Source organism: Passer montanus, unplaced genomic scaffold, assembly GCF_014805655.1.
Source record: "Passer montanus isolate IOZ18808 unplaced genomic scaffold, ASM1480565v1 scaffold156, whole genome shotgun sequence".
Lineage (NCBI taxonomy): Eukaryota > Metazoa > Chordata > Aves > Passeriformes > Passeridae > Passer > Passer montanus.
The window spans coordinates 145,905-165,592 of NW_024362716.1; the positions used below are offsets into that span (position 1 = coordinate 145,905).

The 19,688-nt window shown below is 53.9% G+C and overlaps 1 protein-coding gene across 1 annotated transcript; it reads right to left on the reverse strand.

The window, feature by feature from the left end:
• Window positions 1–5,803: 5,803 nt before the first annotated feature.
• On the reverse strand, window positions 5,804–17,418 carry NRTN (neurturin). The gene is made up of 3 exons (XM_039702439.1): window positions 17,362–17,418; window positions 11,547–11,826; window positions 5,804–9,963 (listed from the first exon to the last, which is right to left on the reverse strand). Exons 1-3 carry the CDS (start codon window positions 17,386–17,388, stop codon window positions 9,515–9,517), a joined length of 756 nt encoding a protein of 251 aa, XP_039558373.1. The 5' UTR covers window positions 17,389–17,418; the 3' UTR covers window positions 5,804–9,514.
• Between the last annotated feature and the right edge of the window lie 2,270 nt (window positions 17,419–19,688).

Sequence of the window (19,688 nt, forward strand, 5' to 3'; positions counted from 1 at the left end):
CCTCCCTGATTCCCAAAAAAGTGTGTGTGATTCCTCCCTGGGGGAGCTCCACGAGGAGCTGGGATCCTGGGAAATGCACGGGGTCTGGGATCTAATAAAGGACCTGGGATCTAATAAAGGACCTGAGATTTAATAAAGGATTTGGGATCTAACAAAGGATCTTGGATCTAATAAAGGACCTGAGATTTAATAAAGGATTTGGGATCTAACAAAGGATTTGGGATCTAATAAAGGATCTTGGATCTAATAAAGGACCTGAGATTTAATAAAGGATTTGGGATCTAACAAAGGATTTGGGATCTAATAAAGGACCTGGGATCTAATAAAGAGCACAGCCACGGGGCAGCCTGGGGAGGGACAGTGGGATGAGCTCTGGGCCGCTCCAGCAGCCTGAGGGGATGCAGATTTTGGGGGATTTCTGGTGCTCAGGGCTGGTTGCCAAGCCCAGGCTCCCATCCCAATCTCCGTGCCGACATCAAAGGGCTCTGGATCAGGCATCGATAAATTTGTTCTAAATGTTTTTTTCTTTTTGATCTGCTGTGCCACAAGCCTGGAAGAGCAGGAGCTCATCTCTGGATGCCAACCAGGACTTGGGACCTGTTGATGTTGTGGGGTTGGGCCTCTCCCACATCCCTGATCCCTTTCCCTAACGCTGGAAACCCAGAGATGAAATCCAGCAGGGTGAGAGTTGATATTAATAAATATTAGCATTTATTTTCTGTCTGCAGGGAGAAAGGCTGAGGGTGGTGAGGGGCATCCTGTTTGGACAAGCCCATCCCAGTTCTACCCAGTTCAGGGCTCCCACTGGATCTGCCTATCGGTGATCATCTCCCAAAACATCTTTGCTCTTGGAAAGCCTCAGCAAAACATTCTGAGGAGCCTGAGCAGGGAGAGCACAGCTGTGAGTGTCCAGGCAGAGCTCCCTGGTGAGTCTTCACAAAGGAATTCTGCATTCCTCCCACTGCTTTGCCCTCCCCGGAGCGATTGGGGCAGGGAAAAGGAGAATTATTCAATTATTCCCGGGCAGACCCAGCAGAAGCTTTTTAAAGGAGTTGGAGGAACTCTTCCAGTTAATTTTAGTGCAAACATTGAAATCCTTGATACCAGCAGAGAGATCTCTGGGGCTGAGCTGTGTTCCTGCTCCTTTGGAGTTTCTCTTTTCCTGGGACAGGGTGATGAGATCAATCCTAGCCCTGGGTTATGGATTCAGGAGCCCTGAGCTGTAGATTTTCAGGATCCCTGAGTTATGGATTTTCAGGAGCCCTGGGCTATGAATTTTCAGGATCCCTGGGTTATGGATTTTCAGGATCCCTGGGTTATGGATTTTCAGGATCCCTGGGTTATGGATTTATGGGAGCCCTGGGTTATGGATTTTCAGGAGCCCTGGGTTATGGATTTTCAGGAGCCCTGGGCTATGGATTTATGGGAGCCCTGGGTTATGGATTTTCAGGATCCCTGGGTTATGGATTTTCAGGATCCCTGGGTTATGGATTTTCAGGAGCCCTGAGCTGTGGATTTTCAGGATCCCTGGGTTATGGATTTTCAGGAGCCCTGAGCTGTGGATTTTCAGGATCCCTGGGTTATGGATTTATGGGAGCCCTGGGCTGTGGGTTTATGGGAGTCCTGGGCTATGGATTTTCTTGCCATGCTCCACATGCAGTGGAGAAAGGAACAGAACCAGAACAAGGCTGTGAAACATTCCCATTCCCATCTGCCAGTGGCAAACAATGCCCTTCAAAGAGCACCTGATGGCCCAGGGGGGGCCCAGCAGGGCAGAGCCTGTTCCCAGCAGAAAGCCTGGGTGCTGCAGGAGCCAGGGCTGGAGGAGGGAGCCAGGCTGGGTCACTCCAGGGACAACAAGGAGTCAAAGTCCATGAATCCAGGGTGTTTGCAGATCCATCACTGTGGGTTGGGGACCTCCTGTGTCTCACGTGTCCAGCTGCTCAGAGAATCCCAGAATCCCTGAGGTTGGAAAAAGCCTCCAGGGTCACCGAGCCCAACCTGTGACCAATCCCCACCTCGTCATTAGGTGAATTCTGTGATTTTTGTGAATTCTGCTAAATCGGTGATTTCTGTGATTTCTGTGAATTCCGTTATTCCCGTGATTTCTGTGACTTCTTTGATTTCTGTGATTTCTGTGTTTTTTGTGATTTCTGTGATTTCTATTATTCCCGTGATTTTTGCGAACCCTGTGATTTCTTTGCTTTCTGTTATTTCTGTGAATTCTGCTAAATCTGTGATTTCAGTGATTTCTGTGAATTCTGTGGGTTCTGTGATTTCTGTGAATTCTGCTAAATCGGTGATTTATGTGATTTCTGTGAATTCCCTTATTCCTGTGATTTCAGTGATTTCTTTGATTTCTGTGATTTCTGTGATTTCTGTGATTAAGTTCTCTGATTTCTGTGAATTCTGCGAACCCTGTGATTTCTTTGATTTCTGTGAATTCCGTTATTCCCGTGATTTCTCTGATTTCTCTAATTTCTGTGATTTCTCTGATTTCTCTAATTTCTGTGATTTCTCTGATTTCTCTAATTTCTGTGATTTCTCTGATTTCTGTGAATTCTGCGAACCCTGTGATTTCTTTGATTTCTGTGAATTCCGTTATTCCCGTGATTTCTCTGATTTCTCTGATTTCTCTGATTTCTCTGATTTCTGTGATTTCTCTGATTTCTCTGATTTCTCTGATTTCTGTGGTTTCTGTGATTTCTCTGATTTCTCTGATTTCTCTGATTTCTGTGATTTCTCTGATTTCTCTGATTTCCGTGATTTCTCTGAACTCTGCGAGCTCACCCCTCGCTCCTCCCCGAGCTCACCTCGCGGGAGAGCTCAGCCTCCGAGCCCGCGGGGTCGGGAAGGGCAGGAACCAGGAAGCTCCTCCAACACACAGCGCTGCTTGTCCTCAGCCGTGGGGATTAGTGAGAGCGTTCCTCAGAAAACAAAAACTCCCGTGCCACCCTGCCAGGTCCATGGCCCCGAGGGCTCTTTGTGCTCTGCCTGCCCCAGCCTCGCCCCCAGCCCTGAGCCATCCCTCCCCTCACGTCTCTGAGGAGCAATCCTCACCCCACAGCTCTGGGACAGCTTTCCTCCACTTCCCCGCGCTTGCTCGGCTGTTTCATTTGTGTTAATTAACACAATTAATTATCTCTGCTGAGCGCGAGCTCCTCGTGGTCCTGGTTTTAGGGGTACAAAATCTTGAATTTTCTACCTGCCTGAGGTTTCTTCTCTGCTGCTCCAGGGTTCTGCCACTTGAGGCTTCCCCTGGGGCTGGAAACTCAGATTTTTAGGCCATTTGTAGTGGGGAAAGGGCAGGAAGTTTCTCAAGGATGGGATTTTTAGGCTGAGTGTTGAACCTCTGGTTCCTTCTCATGGCCAGGTGAGACCTCAGGATGGTCAGATCCGCTCAGGGTGAGCAAACCATGAGTTACAACCCCATCCCTCAGGCCGTGGGGTGTTTTTTGTTCCCAAAAAATGAGTGTTCCCAAGGAAATGAGTGCTTGAGAGACACCTGGACAGGGGTGACCCCCAGGAAACACCGAGGGCCTGGAGTGCAAGATCTTCCACGCCGCGTTGGAATTTGCATTTCTCGCCCATCCAAACCACTCAAACCTGTCCCAAAGTTCCCTCTGTGACTTTAACTCCAGACCAACCCTCCGTGCTTACAGCTGGAGCTAATTAAGCCTGGTAATTACACACAAATTTGGTCTGCATCAGTGCAGGATCCATCCACTGTGGCCACGGCAGAGAACCAACCCGTCCCTGTCCCCCCGTGGTGCTCGAGGCCTCTTCACCTGTCCTGGGAGGAGTTTGGGGTGGGATATGGGGAAAAATCCTTCCCTGCGAGGCTGGGGAGGCCCTGCCAGAGAATCTCTGGCTGCTCCATTAGCACAGATGAGCTGCTTTGAAATATTCGATGAGGTCACCAACGGGGAGAGAAGGGAACGCCCGTGGCACGTTGTAATAACATATATAATATATATAATATAAAACTTGCCACTTACACCATGGAAGTTGACAACACACACCTCATTTCCCAGGAATTACACCCAAAACCATCCCTGATCCCAGCACTTCCCAACTTCACATTTTCCCCCCTCCATGACTGCTGTTTTCCTCCTGAATTTCTTTTTTATATTCTTTTTTTTTTTTTTTTTGTGCTTTTGGAGGAGTCAGATTTTCCAAGCGGCCCTCTCTCTCCCACTGGATCATTAACCTTTAATTTCTCCATTTTTTATGTTTATTGATTTGATTCTGGACGGGCTGGCAGCGGGATTTGGGTTTTCCTTGGTTTTTCTGGAGCGCTCACGCGCCGTGCACGCGCACGGGGGAGATTTATGGCTCTCCAAAGATTCTTCCTAAAATATTTACAGAGTGGAGCTCGGAGCGGGAATGTTTGACTCGGCCATGGCTGTCAGGCCTCTGGGTGGCATGAGGGGGGAATATAAACAGACCTTTTTTTCCATTCCCCAAAAAAATCCTATAAACCTTTTATCCTTTTTTTTTCTTCCCCCCCTCCCATTGTTCTCCGTTTTCCGGTGCCAGGTTTGAGCCTATTTTGGAGTGAAAATCCAAATAAATTCTGTTTTTCTGGACAGACTGGGCTAGGACTGCTGGTGTTAAAGGACAGAGATTATTCTCTTTTTCCCTTTCCCTTCCACTTCCCATTTCCTTTCCCATTTCATGTGATTTCCTCAGAATTTTCACATTTTTGAGCCAACTCAGTTGGAAGCTCCTTTTCCAGAAGCGCCAAAGCTGATTATTTCTGGGTCTTTCCCTCCAAAAACCCAAATTCCCCTTTTCCTTGGCCATCTCCATTCCCATGGTGGGGACTGACCATCACTCAACCATTGTGACAGAGGAGAAATCCATAAAAATCCTTCACTTTATTCCCACTTTTCCACGAGGATGGAACAGATCACACCCAAATTCATCTTTGTTTAAAAAAAATAATATCAAACAGCTTTTTATTTAATTTTTATTTTATCTCCTTTTATTTCCCCCCCCCTCAAGGTTCAGGATAAATGGTACAAATGTAATAAATGTAAACTGCACTTGGCACCGTCGGGGTCAATAAATAACATAAAAAAGGGAGCGAGCGTGGGAGGCGTTTGGGAGGCGGCGCTTTGGGATCTAAATAAATAACATAAGTTACTTCCAATAAATAGCAGTATCCAAAATACAGATGCATTGCATCCACTTCTGCAGCCGGGCCCGGGCCCGGCGATTCCGGAGGGGAACAGCAAAATCCGGGTGCTGCTGGAACAGGAATCCCTTTTCCCCCTTTCCCCCTTTCCTACCCTTTTTTTCCTTTTCCCCCTTTGTTCCTTTTTCTCCTTTTTTCCTTTTCCCCATTTTTTAATTTTTCCCCCTTTTTTATTGTTTCCTTTTTTCACCTTTTTTATTTTTTCCTTTTTTCTCCTTTTTCTCCTTTTTCCCCCTTTTCCCTTTTCCCCTTTTCTCTTCAGCCTCTTTCCCCTTCTTTTATTTTTGTTTCCTTTTTGCCCTTCCCCCTTTTTTCCTTTATTATTTTTCCCTTTTTGACCTTTTTCTCTTTTTTCCTCTTTCCCTTTTTACCTTCTCTTCTTTCCCTGATTTTCACCTTTTCATTTTAATTCTTTTTTCCCTTCCCTCCCTTTTTTCCTTTTTCCCCTTTCCCTTTTTTTTCTCCTTTATTTTTTTCCCTCTTTTACTTTTTTCTCCTCCCTCCTTTTTCCTTCCTCCCTTTTTTCCTTTTTCCTTTTCCCCCTTTTTTTCTTTTCCCCCTTTTTTTCTTTTTCCCTTTTTTTTTCTTTTTTCTCCCCCCGCTTTTCCTCCTTTTCCTTTTATTTCCTTTTCCCCTTTTCTTCCCCTTTCTCTCGAGCCTCCCCTTCGAGGCCACGCTTTGTTCAGCCCATAAGGAAAACACGTGGCAGCCCCGTTCCCAATTTACCACGGGCTCTGGATCCCACCAAAATACCATTTCTCTTGATAAATTGGGAAAATCCTTCCTCCCAGCAGGATCCTGGAGCTGTTTAAACCCAGAGCATCCCCTGTGCCAGCGCTCCCATCGAGTGGAAACGACGTCGGACCCATTTCCCCCCGTGGATCCCAAATTGGGAGCGAGACCCTGGGAGCGAACGGGATCCCGAGAGATTTGTGGGATGTGTGGATCTGATGGAAAAGGCACTGGAAACCCCAGAACTCACCGTGCCAGGCCTGGGAGAGCACAGCCCTGGGATTTTGCGCTGTCACAGCCACCAGGATAAATTTAAACATCTCCTCGTGTTTCCAAACCTTTGCTCTTCAAACCCTCCTCTCCTTGAGAGAGGAGCTCCCTGGGAGGAGCTGCAGCCCCAGACAAACCAAAACCCAACCCCAAAATCCCTTCAACAGCTGTTGCACACTGGTTATTATTATTATTATTATTATTATTATTATTATTAATATTAATATTAATATTAACCAGCACAGGGGATGCTGAGGAAGGAGCCAGATGAGATTCTGCTGTGGCTTTGAGGAGGGAATTTTCCACTTTTTTTTTTTGCATTGTAGACATTCTTCCGGACAACTCCAGCTCCTATTACAGCAGAAGGGGCTGGAGAAATGGAAAGCATTAGGGAAACCTCAGCCTTTCTATTGGAACCACGTTTCCAGTGCCGGCTGGCAGCGGGATGGCACCGGGACAGCTGGAGGAGCTCCACGAGGAGGAGGAGCCCTGAAAAAGGGGTGGAAGTAAAATCCATCCTTTTGGCCACACCACGATTCCCCAGCTCACCCCATCGGGGAGTTTGTGGCTGCAAATCTCAGCTGTTCCCAAAAAAAAACCCAGCAGGAGCAGCATGAGACAGATGGGGAACATCCCTTCCACATGGGCTGGAGCTGCCAGCAGGGGGAAATTAAAAACAAAAAAACCCAAAAAATAGCAAAAAATGATGGATTGGAGCTATTCCTGCTGGGTTTAACGCACCACTGCATTGAGTCAGGTTTTCCTCTCAGTTTTGGGGGCTCCAAGCTGGATCTGCACTGGGAATGGGGGATTTTGGCAGCTGGGAGATGTCCCAGCACAAACTGCTGCTCCCTTGTCCCCTCGTCTTCCTGCTGCTCCCATCACCACCCTGGAGAGAGGAGGGTCCCTTGGGCTGGGTGCCCGCCATCAAGGCACCCTAAATCCCTGGATTCTGCCAAAAAATATCCCAAAGCAGAGTGCAAACACTGAGCAGAGGCAGCTCCTGCTCCAGATCCTCCTCTGCAGCGCCAGGCCCTGCACAGCTTCCACACCACCTCCCCTGCCTTCCCTGCTCTGCTTCCATTCCTTTTGTCTTACTGCAACAAAACTAATTTTAGTTTTATAGCAGCGAGACCTGGAAAGCACCCAAGCCCTTGAGAGAACAGTTGTTATTATTATTATCATTATTATTATTAGATTTGGGTGCTTTTTTTTTTCTTAAACTCGAGTGAGCCGCTTGTCCACTGCGAGCCCAGCGCAGCTCCCGCTGCCCACCTGCCATTCCCATCCTCCAGCTGATTCTTTTGGGCCACTTTTCCCATTTCCAGCCAAAACCAGGGCTGCAAACTCACACCTTGCTTCGGGAGCTGCACCTGGAGCGTGGAGTTTATCCTCTCTCAGTTCCCATTTCCCGGGTGCAGTTTCACACCCCGCACCCGCGGCCGCCTCCTGCCTTTCCCAAAATCCAGGGAAAACTCCGTGTTACAGAGTCCAGGCTGCCTTCCCGGGCCGCCAGCCCTGCTGAAGGATGGTGTTTATATTCCTCCTCTACACCCTGGCTCTGCTCAGCCAAGAGCTGCGTTTGGATAAAAAGGAAGGGAAAAAAATTCCCCACCAGCCTGGGCCTGTGCGGAGGTCGGGAATGTGGCTGGTCCAACACTGGAGATGCTGCTCCCCGCCTAAGGGATGCCATCCATGCTTCCCCAAAATCCTGCAGCACCATCCCTGAGCTGGGATCACCACAGCAGCCCTCCTCCTCCTCCTGGGGATGAAGGCACGAGGGATTTTTCCCGCTGTTTGTCCGGAGAGAGGAGCCAGGACGCCGGGGGGTGGCACACGGAGTGTTTTCCCTCACGTTGGTTAATGCCCAGGACATGACACCAATATTCTCCTTCTGTTTATGATTTGCTTTTTCTGGGAAGGGAGCCAAGGGGAGAAAACCCATCAATCGCAGGCAACAGCTCGAGCCTGCCCGGGGAATGTGAGAGTCTGCGGGCTCATTTATTTCCCCGCAGAGTAAACAGCAGTGACACTGCTGTAAATGCGAGCGGAGCCACAGCCAGGCTGAGTCCCCTCTCCCGCAGGATTCCAGCCCCGAGCAGAGCCCAGGGGATGCTCCCGGGGCGATTTTGGGAGATGCCAAACCAGGGTTGCTCCTGCCCACGCCGCCGAGTGCCGGCTCTGCTGGTGGCCCTGGGGAGGTTCTGTCACCTCCCTGGTGGTGGCAGGGCTCTGGCCCAGCTGCCCGTGGCAGGGGCACAGGAGGTTAATCCAGTTACTTCAGATTATCCCGAGTTTTAAGAAGAAAAGCCCCAGGGCTGCAGGAATGAGACGATGGCAAAGGGGGCACAAGGCAGAGGGAGTCAGAGCCACACGCAAAGCACTGCTGTCATTGCTGTGTCCCCAGACACCGGGATCTGGGGCGCTTGGACCTCCCCCAGCAGCTCAGGGTGGTCACAAAACCCCAAAGCTACAGAGAGAAGGACTCAGCTCCCACCCTGGGGCAGCACAGGGCACCTGATGCACCCCAAACCTGTAACACACCCTAAAACATGCCCCAGGTGTGCAGCACCTCCAAAACACACCCAGCGTGTGCAGCACACCCCAAAACACACCCAGAGTGTGCAGCACACCCCAAAACACACCCAGAGTGTGCAACACACCCCAAAACACACCCAGAGTGTGCAGCACACCCCAAAACACACCCGGAGTGTGCAGCACACCCCAAAACACACCCAGAGTGTGCAGCACATCCAAAACACACCCAGAGTGTGCAACACACCCCAAAACACATCCCAGGTGTGCAGCACACCCCAAAACACACCCAGAGTGTGCAGCACACCCCAAAACACATCCCAGGTGTGCAGCACACCCTGTCCAGTACCACACACACAGCACCAGCACTGCTCACAACACCCCCTGCACATGCCACACCCCTGTGCCACACCCCTGTGCCACACCCTGACACAGAACCCCTGGCACATGTGCGTCCCTCATGCCAGAGACACCTGCGCTGCACCACCCCCTCTGCAGGTAGCGTAGCATGACACGCGTGACACATGTGACACGCAGTGCACGCCGAGGGCTGGACACGCCCCGTGCACGCTGCACACCCACTGTCACCTCAGCAGGGACCGCCAGGCCACCCGCAGAGGGGACAACATCCTCAAGCCGCCGCCACCGCTCCGACCGCCTGCGCCGCGGCGGCGGCCACGTCTCTAGTCCTGCCACCGAGGGACGCGCCAGCGGCTCAGTCTCTCCTCCTCCGGCCGCTCCAGCTTCCGTGCCGGCCCCTGTGCCCGCGTGGGCCCGTCACACGCAGCCGCACTCCTTGGCCGACAGCTCGTTGACGGTGTAGTAGCGGTTGTAGGCGTCCAGGAAGGACACGTCGTCGTCGTAGGCCAGCGGCCTGCAGCATGGCCGCGCCCGCACCTTCTCCTTCCGGATCTTTCTGCGGCTCCTCATGCTCTTGAGGGAGAGGTCGTAGCTGCGCACGGCGGCCTCGCAGGTGCCGCTGCAGTAGCGGAACAGGACGGTCTCGTCCGACTCGTAGCCCAGGCCCAGCTCGCTGACGCTGACCTCCAGCTGGCGCAGCTCGCAGGGTTTGTGGCGGGCACGGGCGCGTTTGCGGCGGCTGCCGGCGCGCGGGAACAGCGGCAGCTCGTGCCCGCCCGAGTTCATGGCCTGGCGGTAGCGCTCCACCAGCGCCGAGATCAGCTGGCGGATCTCGCCCTCCGTGTAGCTCTCCAGCAAGGCGCTGTCTGCAAGAGGAGGGGACGCGGTTAGAGGGGGTCCGAGGGTGGGTGGGGGTTACTGGGGTGGGTGGGGGTGGCCTGAGATGGGAGATCCACCGTGGATGAGAATTGGGGGATCCTCCAGGATGGAGGTGCCTCGGGTGGGTGGATAACCCAGGATGGAGGTGCATGGAGTTGGTGGATAAGCTCAGGATGGAGGTGCCCTCGGGTGGGTGGATAAACTCAGGATGAAAATTCCCTGGGGTAGGTGGATAACCCAGGATGGAGATCACCTGGGGTGGGTGGATAAGCTCATGATGGAGCTTGAATGGAGTTGGTGGATAAACTCAGGATGGAGGTGCCTGGGGTGGGTGGATAACCCAGGATGGAGGCGCCCTTGGGGTGGGTGGACATCCCCAGGATGGAATTACCAAAAAGGAGGAGGAGGAAGAAGAGGAGGAGGTGCCTGGGGTGGTGGATAACCCAGGATGGAGGCGCCCTTGGGGTGGGTGGACATCCCCAGGATGGAAATTCCCTGGGGTGGGTGAATAAGCTCAGGATGGAAATTCCCTGGAGTTGGTGGACATCCCCCAGGGTGGAGGTGCCTTGAGGTGGGTGGATAACCTCAGGATGGAGATTCCCTGGGGTGGTAAGTTACATCCGCCAGGAAGAAGGTTCCTTGGGGTGCATGACTCCCAGGATGGAGATTCCCAGGGTGGCCTAACATCCACCTGGATGGAGGAGGTCACCTGAGATGGGAGATCCTCCGTGGATAAGAACCTCAGGATCCTCCAGGATGGAGGTGCCTTAGGGTGGATGGATGATCCCCAGGATGGAAATTTCCTGAGGTGGGAGGACATTCCCCAGAATGAAAATTCCCTGGAGTGGGTGAATATCCCCTAAGATGGACGTCCCTCAGGGCAGGTGGATTTGGGGAGAAGCCTCAAAAAATTTCTTATTTGCACCGTTTCATTGTGGTCTGGGAGGCCCAAGACCCCGGGGGCTGCCCCTGAGACCCCAGGGCCAGCAGCCAAGACCCAAACTGTGCCCAGCTACTGCTGGCAACACCCACATCCCTTCGTGCCAGCCCTAAACCCAGGGTTATTCCAGCTCAGCTCCGCAGGAGGCACAGGAAAGACAGAGGAAAGCGTGGTTTGACAGCTTGTCATCGATTTCCAAATTTCCACCCAAAAAAAGCAGTTCCTCTGGTTTGGAATCAAAACAAACACGTGGGGATTTCCAGCCCTGAGGGAGCACCGAGGGGTGAGCAGGGGAAGCTGCTGCCGTGCCCTCATCCTCAGCTCCTGTTTGACATTTTCCATTTGTAAAAAATAGCACGGAACAAAAAAAAAAAAAAAAAAAAATTACCAAAAAGAGCCATTTGGAAGGGAATAAAAGCAGCTTCTTTGCAGGAACTGAGCTGTTTGAGTTCCCCTCTGTGGAGAGCTGCTGTGTTCACACCAAAGTTTGGTGCCTCCTGCTCGCCCCAAGTTCTTGTTTAACCCTCCTGAAGGGGATGTTTGGGTGCAGGGAATGACCCCACAGGGGTTTGGGGGATCTGTGGGGCCGGGAGGAGGACGATGACCCCGGGATGAGGAGCAGGAGCTTACACTGGGCCAGCAGAGAGCCGTGGCGTTGCAGGGCCCGTGGGGATCTCCGCGGAGCCGCCGGCAGCGAGGAGGAGGAGGAGGAGGAGGAGGAGGAGGAAGAAGAGGAGGAGGAGGAGGAATCCCGTGAGGAAGACGGCGAGGAAGGCAAGGGGCTGAATTCCCGGCTTCCGCTGAACATGTCTCTACAAACTAAAATGGATAACACGGAACTGAGGAGCATCGATGCAATGGCTGCACGCTTCCATACCTTCATCTTAGAGCAAGTCAGAACATTGAAGCTCTGCAAAACAGGCAAAACAAACATCCTTAAGGCGCGCCCCGAGCCCCGCAGCCCCTTCCTCCCTCCTCCCTCCCTCCCTGAGCCTGGGGTGGGGATCCTTCCCCTGGGATCCCCTTGGCTCCAGCACGGGCTGAGATGGGGAAACTGAGGCACGATGGGCTGGGCTGGGACACTGGTGTGGGGCTTGGGGCTGGCGGTGGCACTGGGGACGAGGTGGCAGCCATGGGGACACGGCAGCAGCCATGGGGATGAGGTGGCAGCAGGAGGAACCCCTGGCTCTGATGGCTTGGATGTCCCTGTCCTTCCACCTCCTGGTTCCTGTATTTATTTCAGCTCCTTGCACACATCAAATATTTTTTCCTTTTTAAATAAATTTTCCGGGGGGGTATTAAAAAAAAAAGAAAAGGAAAAAAAACACTAAAAAACAAAAAACAAACAAACAAAAAAAACCCAAAAAAAAACCCCAAAAAAAAAACAAACAAAAAAAAACAAAAAACCAAAACAAAACAAAAAACAAACAAAACAAAAAACAAACAAAACAAAACAAAACAAAAAAGGTCAAAAAAACCGAGAAAAGGAAAAACCCAACCTTAATTTCATAATATTAACCACATAGAATTTACTGTGGTAAATATTTATTTACCAATGGGGGCAATGTTTATTTTAAATTGGAATTTGACAGGTTTGATTTTATTTTTATTGTAGAAAACACCATGCAGGGCTGTGACCTCCCCTCCTCACCACATCCCCCGATTTTACGGGATGCAGATAATCCCCTGTCCCATCAGGAACGAGATGCCCTGGGGGTTACAGGATCTTTGCAGGACCCAGCCAGAGCCTAAATATTTTCAAGGGGGTATAAACAATGCCAAGATGGAAAAAGAATCGTTTGGCCTTATAAGGAGGGAAGGGGATGGAAAACCAGCGGGGCTGGAGAGGCCTGGACACCGGGAATGGGAGCACTGGGAGCACTGGGAGAGCACTGGGAGCACTGGAGGGCGTGGTGCCAGCCCTGTCTGCTAGCAGGACTCATCCCATCAAGCCAAGGGAGAGCTGGAGGAGAGTGATGGAGGAGGATGGAGGATGCTCTGGGATGGAGGAGGAGGAGGATGGAGGAGGATGGAGGAAGGTGGAGGATGATGAAGGAAGATGGAGGACAATGGAGGAGGATGGAGGAAGGTAGAGGATGGAGGATGGAAGATGATGGAGGAGGATGGAGGAGGATGGAGAATGGAGGAAGATGATGGAAGATGATGGAGGATGGAGGAAGATGGAGGAGGATGCTCTGGGATGAAGGAGGATGATGGAAGAGGATGGATGATGATGGAGGATGATGGAGGAAGATGGAGGAGGATGATCAAGGATGACTCAGGAAGGTGGTGGATGATGGAGAGGGCCAGGTGTGTTCACCATCCCGACACTGGGAATGGTGATGGGACATGGGGAATGGCTTCCCATGCCACAGGGCAGGGGTGGGGGGGATGTTGGGATGGAATTCCTGCCTGGGAGGGTGGGGAAGCCCTGATGAATTTCCCAGAGCAGCTGGGGCTGCCCTGGATCCCTGGCAGTGCCCAAGGCCAGCCTGGATGGGGCTTGGAGCAGCCCGGGACAGTGGAAACTGTCCCTGCCCACGGATATTTAACTTCCCAGTCTGGAATTCCATGACAATCAGGTGCCTTCAGCTCAGATTTCACCCTGGAAACAAGAGCAGGAGCAGGGAGCAGGCACTGAAAATTCCCTGGCACCCCAACCCTTCCAGCAAGGCAGCAGGGTCGGTGTTCAGTGGTGCAGGACCAAAAAACCCAATTTGCTCCTGGGCAAAATCGGTGGAAATGAAGGATTTGTGAAGAACCAGCAGCTCCAGGGGAGGGTTTGGGAGGGAAAGGACGCTTTGTTCTGCTCTCCAGGAGGACAAACAGCTTTTAGCAGCTGATGTTGGGTATTTTGGGAGATGAATTCCACGAGCAGTGGGATCACACTGAGCTGAGCCCCCATCACCCAGGGGGGCTCAGCCCCCTTTGTCCTGCCCGGGGAGGAAAAGGCTGGGCCAGAGCAGGGCTGTGACACTCGATCCCCCCACCTGGGAAAGGGCCTCTGGCTTCTTGCAGGCCCATTAAATTTTAGGAGAGCAGTTCCAGCCTCGCTGCACGTCCCATAAAACAGCCTCCCATTCCGGCAGCCAGAAATCCTGGCCCCCACCCACTCGCCTGTGACCTTTCAAAAGACTCAAAGCCCAGCTCCAAAGTGCAAAACAATAACAACAAAGTTATTCCAGGCTTTGCCCTTGGTTTCTTTTGCTCTGAAAAGCCCCAGAGCAGCCCTGTCCAACCTGGCCTTGGACACTTCCAGGGATGACGGTGTTTCCACTTGTTTTTCCTGATAAATCAAAATCCAGCAACTCCGTCCCCACAGGCGTTTTTTTGCCCACAAAAAGTGGAGCGTTTGGGGTTCTCTGGTGTCCCTCATTTTTCACACTCTCACTTCTTCCCGTCGCTCTTGTTTTTCAACCCCACTCCCAGTTTTTCCAGCAGACTCTTGGGATTTGTCTCCGACATCCACGGACTCCTTAAAGCTCACAGAATCATGAGGTGAGGGAGAAAAGCGATTTTTTTCCCCCCCCGCCTAAATCCTCCTTGCTGAAGGGTTGAAAGAAGGAGACGCCAAAACTTTCAGCGCTGATGCTTCAAAGCAGAGGACCCAAAAGACATTATATTCTAAGTGTGCCATAAATTTTCCGTCGATTCATGTTTCCGGGCATTGATTCATTATTTTCCAGAGCCCAGCCTCAAGAATGGATGAAGCCACGGTGTGGCCGAAGGATTTTTGGCAACACAAAGCACTTGGAAAGACAGAGGCCTTGATGGGACATCAGAGAGAGCTTCCACCTGCCACACGCTGTTTATTTGAGTGCCTTACATGGGAGCCAAGCTGCTTTGAAATCCCGGCTCCTCATGACTCATCCCGCAGGAATTAAACAATTTCCATGGGCAGCAGCTCCAGGGGCTGCTCCTCCAGCAGCAGCTCCGGCTCGCAGGATGGGGCTGGGCTGTCCTGCAGAGGATGAGCGTGGTGGAGGGACAGACTGTTCCCAAGACTGCCTCAGGTCTTCTCCAAAACTGCCTCAGATTTTCCCCAAAACTCCCTCAGACCATAAGAAAAACTCCCTCAGATTTTCCCCAAAAACTTCTTCAGATTTTCCCCAAAAATCCTTCAGATTTTCCCCAAAACTTCTTCAGGTTGTCCCCAAAACTCCTCCAAATTTTCCCCAAAACTTCTTCAGACCATGCCAAAATTGCACCAGACCTTCCCCAAAACTTCCCACAAGCTCCCAAAATACTTTCATGGGGATTGGAGCTCCCCCAAAAGCACCGGGGTGTCCAACACTCCTGGCCAGGGCAGGACTGGAGCCTGCAGTGCCCCTGGACCAAACTGGCCTCAAAATGCCAAAACTGGCCCCAAAACAGGGAGAATTGAAAGGGAAGAAAAGCCCCAAACTGATCTGGGCGGACCTGTTGGATTTTCCTGCTCTTCTGACAGCAGGAAGGTGCACAAAGGAGGGGAAATGTCGCTGTCCCCATCCCCAGCTCTGCTCTGGGGACAGGGAGTGCCACCCCCTCCTTGGCAGGGGACAGGGGACGCCTCACCCCGGCTGGCAGCGCTGCCAGCCCGGCGCTGGCACAGCCTGAGCTCTGGATCCTGACCCTGCTGGTGGCCACGAGGCATCCTCAGCTCATCCCTCTCCTCCTCCTCCTCCTCCCGCAGCCCTTCCCGCTCCCCCGAGCAGGGCAGGGCGGAGTGTGGCACACATGGTTCTGCTTTCCGCCGTGAAATCCAGCCCGGCAGCTCCGGAGCTCCCTCCCGGAGCCCCCCGAGGGCCGACCACAAACCAGGCACAGCCTCAGCCCCGCAACGCAGCCCTGCTGCTCCGGGAGAGCTCGGGGGGAAGGGTGACCCCGGCGGGGGAACTGGGGCTGGGCCCACGGGAGGGAGAGGAGGTGGGCTGGGGAGAGGGAGATGGGGTGGGGAGAGGGAGATGGGCTGGGGAGAGGGAGATGGGCTGGGGAGAGGGAAATGAGAGGGACATCAGATGGTGGAGAAGGAGGTGGGATGGTGGAGGAGGAGATAGGGTGGAGAAGAGGGAGGTGGGATGGTGGAGAGGAAAATGGGATGGGGATAGGGAGGTGGGATGGGAGTAGGGAGATGGGATGGGGGTAAGGAGGTGGGATGGGGGTGAGGAGGTGGGATGGTGTGGGGCAGGAGGAGCTCAGCACTCCCAGAGCCCCGGGCTGAACACGCCAAGCGCCCTCGTTCCCACGCTGCCATGACATTTACGTTCGGGCTGAATTACGGCGGGTTTGGTTGACATCTCCCCAAACAGCTGGAGAGCAGCAAACCCACCCTCAACACGGTGGAAATAATAAGGAAAAGCCTCCCCCACCGAGCCTGTGGGATGGGGATGGGTCGGCCAGGACACCCCGTGGTGCTGGGAGCGCTGCCGGGGGTGGTGGCCAAGTCCTGGCTGGAGAAGGAAGCCTGGGGAGCTTCCACCCAACCGAGCAGCTCTTGCTGTGGCCACATCCAAATCCCCCCCATTCCATAGAATCACAGAGTCCCAGCTTGGTTTGGGTTGTGAGGGACCTGAAAGCCCATCCAGTGGCACCCCTGCCTCGGGCAGGGACACCTTCCACACCTTCCACACCTTCCACACCTTCTACACCTTCTACACCTTCCACATCTTCCACATTTCCACACCTTCCACACCTTCCACACCTTCCACACCTTCTACACCTTCTACACCTTCCACATCTTCCACATTTCCACACCATCTTCCACTCCTTCCACCCCTTCCACACCTTCCACACTTTCCATGCCTTCTACATCTTCCACACCTTCCACACTTTCCACACCATCTTCCACACCTTCCACACTTTCCTTTATCCCAGGCTGTTCCAAGTCCCACCCAACCCGGTTTGAAATGTTCCCTCATTTTGGATTTGGCAGAGCCAAACCAGCTCAGAGGAGCAGGCACCAGGACGAGGCAGGGCCTTGGGGACACTGACCATCCATATCCTCATCCCTGACACCAAAGGGCACCATCTTTGGGAACGAGCAGGCGCAGGACCCCCAGAGCCCCCCAGCACTGAGGAGATGCCCCGTCCCAAATCCCCAAACCCTACAGTGCCAAGGGGAACAGCACAAATCCCACCAGAGAGGGGGCCGGGAGCTCTTCCAGGAGGGAAAGCAGCACGAGGGAGGAAAATCCCAATTTGTGCCAGGGCCAAGGGGCACCTTGAGCCATCCCTGCATGGCAGGGACAGCGTCCTGTGCCCGAGCCGAGCCGGGTTGCACCGGCAAATCCCCCGGGATGGAAATCCCGGCAGGAGCCCAGCTCCGGTGGCCCCAAACCAGAGACCCCGCGGCCACGACCCCCCTGCCTCTCCCCACCCCCAGGAGCTCCACCCAGAGCCATTTCGGGGCTGGATTTGTGCTCGGGAGCCTCGGGGCAGACCCCGGGGCGGTGCTGACCCTGCTCACCGTGTCCCGCAGCCCCGTCCCCTCCATCCGCCACGGCGCGGGGCTGCGGGGGAGCTGCGGGCCCGCAGGGGTGGATCCATGCCCGGGGAAGCTGCGGCGGAGCCTTTGATTCCTTCCCCGGAGGTCTCGCGTGGGCTTTCATCTCATTAATTAACGGGATCCGCAGCGGGGATCTCCGCCGCGTCCCCCTGCTGGGACCAGTCTGGGACCAGTCTGGGACCAGTTCAGTCCCAGTTCAGTCCCAGTTCAGTCCCAGTTCAGCCCCGGCTGGGCTCGGCTCGTCCCTGCAGGGGCAGATAATGATGCTGCTTGCCCTCCAGCCTCGGCTTCCCTGGGTTCCCCCGCAGCCGGCACTCGCCGGGACACGCCGGGGGCTGGGAATGCAGCTGCAATATAAATCAGCAGGAGAGAAAAGCTGGTTTGATGCAGCACAGCTCCCCGCAGTGTCACCCAGCCCGGCTCGGGGACACCTGGGGGTGTCTGTGCAGGGCCTGGGGGGACACCTGGCCGAGATCTGCCCCCCGACACCCCCCGGCTGTGACAAACACCATTAAACCCTGCGCATTTTCAGGGATATTTATTCCCTTTCCAGCTAAAAAGCAGACAGAGAATTTAAAAGTCATTTTGGGGTGGGCTTGGGTGGTGTGCTCCCAGTTTGTGCTCCCAGTTTGAGCTCCCAGCCCAGTGTCCCCACTGACCCCACAAGGTGTCACAGCCCCGCCAAGGTCACCACGGCTGCAGCAGCCCAAACCCTCCCTAAGCCGATTCCGTCAGGTCTAAGCAGCAGCAAGAGCCGCCCTTCACGGGAAGAGGTGAGTAATCAGAGATTAATTACTGATAAAATCCCTCGGGGTGCTGCCCAGGGCTGCAGCAGGAGCAGAGCGTGGCTGGAGGTGAATAACACCTAAACTGAGTGGGGATATCTGCAGGAAAACTCCCTGCAGACAGATCCCTTTTGCCAAAGGGCAGAGAAAATCAAATTATGTCGCTTGAAATCCCACCAAAACCAGAATGGTTGATGTGGCCACGGAGGAAATCAGGGATAACACCAGCCAAGGACCCCCCACCCACTGCTGGGCGCCTTTGGGTGCTGCCGTGCCAATCTCCTGCACGCCTCATGCTGCTTTTCCAGCCCAAATTTTCCCTCTCGTGCCAAAACCTGGACTCTGAATGTCAATTATTTTTGGATCCGAAGCGACGCTCCCCCCTGCCCGGAATTAATAAACCTCCCGATGCCAAAAAGGGGCGGTTTGTCAGAGGAAACTAATTACTGTGGCTTGTTTGAACAATCCCAGTGCCTGGGGAAAGAGGGTTAAAAGCTTAAATTTTGGCAGCGAGACGGAGCCCAGGCCCCAGATGTGCTTTGCTCTGGGCCCGTTTCGACACCGCTGGTATCTGAGAGCTGCCACGGCTGCGCTGGGGGCAAAAATCTCCTTTTTCCCAAGAAAGGAAAAGCCCTCGGTGGGATCAAGGAGGGGGAAATGGGCCGGAGGAAGCAGGGCTGCCACCACAGGGTCACCCCCCACAGCACAGCTTGGCCACTTTCCCCTTCCCTGTTTTGGAGGGTTTCCTCCGTTGTGGATTCCCCAAATCCCTTGGGAGGGGTCACGGTGCCTCAGTTTCCCCCTTGGAAAAACACCTTGAAGGACTCCAGGTATTAATTCCCGATTTTCCCAGGGTTCCACCTCTGCCTTTTCCACGTGGCCCAGGTGTGCTGGCCCGATCCCTTCAGCTCCCACCTGAATAATCCCCAATCTCAGCCCTGCCCTGAGCCAGCGCTCCCGCGGGATGCGCTGGGGGAGCCGCATCCCCGCATCCCCGCATCCCCCCGCATCCCCGCATCCCTCCCGAGCAGGCAGCGCAGGTGATGCCGACGCCGAGCCGGGAATCCCCCCCGTGCTCCCCTCTCCCCTCCCGGGTTCCCGGCTGCCCAGGAGGAGGCGGCTCGTCCCGGGGATTAGAGCGCTCTGCCGAGGGCACCGAGCCCCAGCGAGCTCTGAAATCCAATTTGCGCTAAAGCCCCGCCGCGGGTTTTGGCCGCAGCAGGGACTGGGATCCCATTTAGGATTTGCTGTCCGACTCCAGCAACTGCCAACACATTGAAGCACTTAGCGCTGCTGCAGAGCGAGCGGAGCAGGAATTCCGCCCGGGACGGCAGCGGCAGCGAGCTGGGAACGGGGATTCCAGCCAGAGGGGCTCCAGAAGTGAGAGATGCCTGCGGGAAGTGGGGCTGGAGGCGGTGGGAAGGGCTGGAGGGTCCCCAAAGGGCAGCGAGATGGACACGTGCCTGAGCTCGCTGTCACCGCAGGGAAAAGCTGCTGGGATCC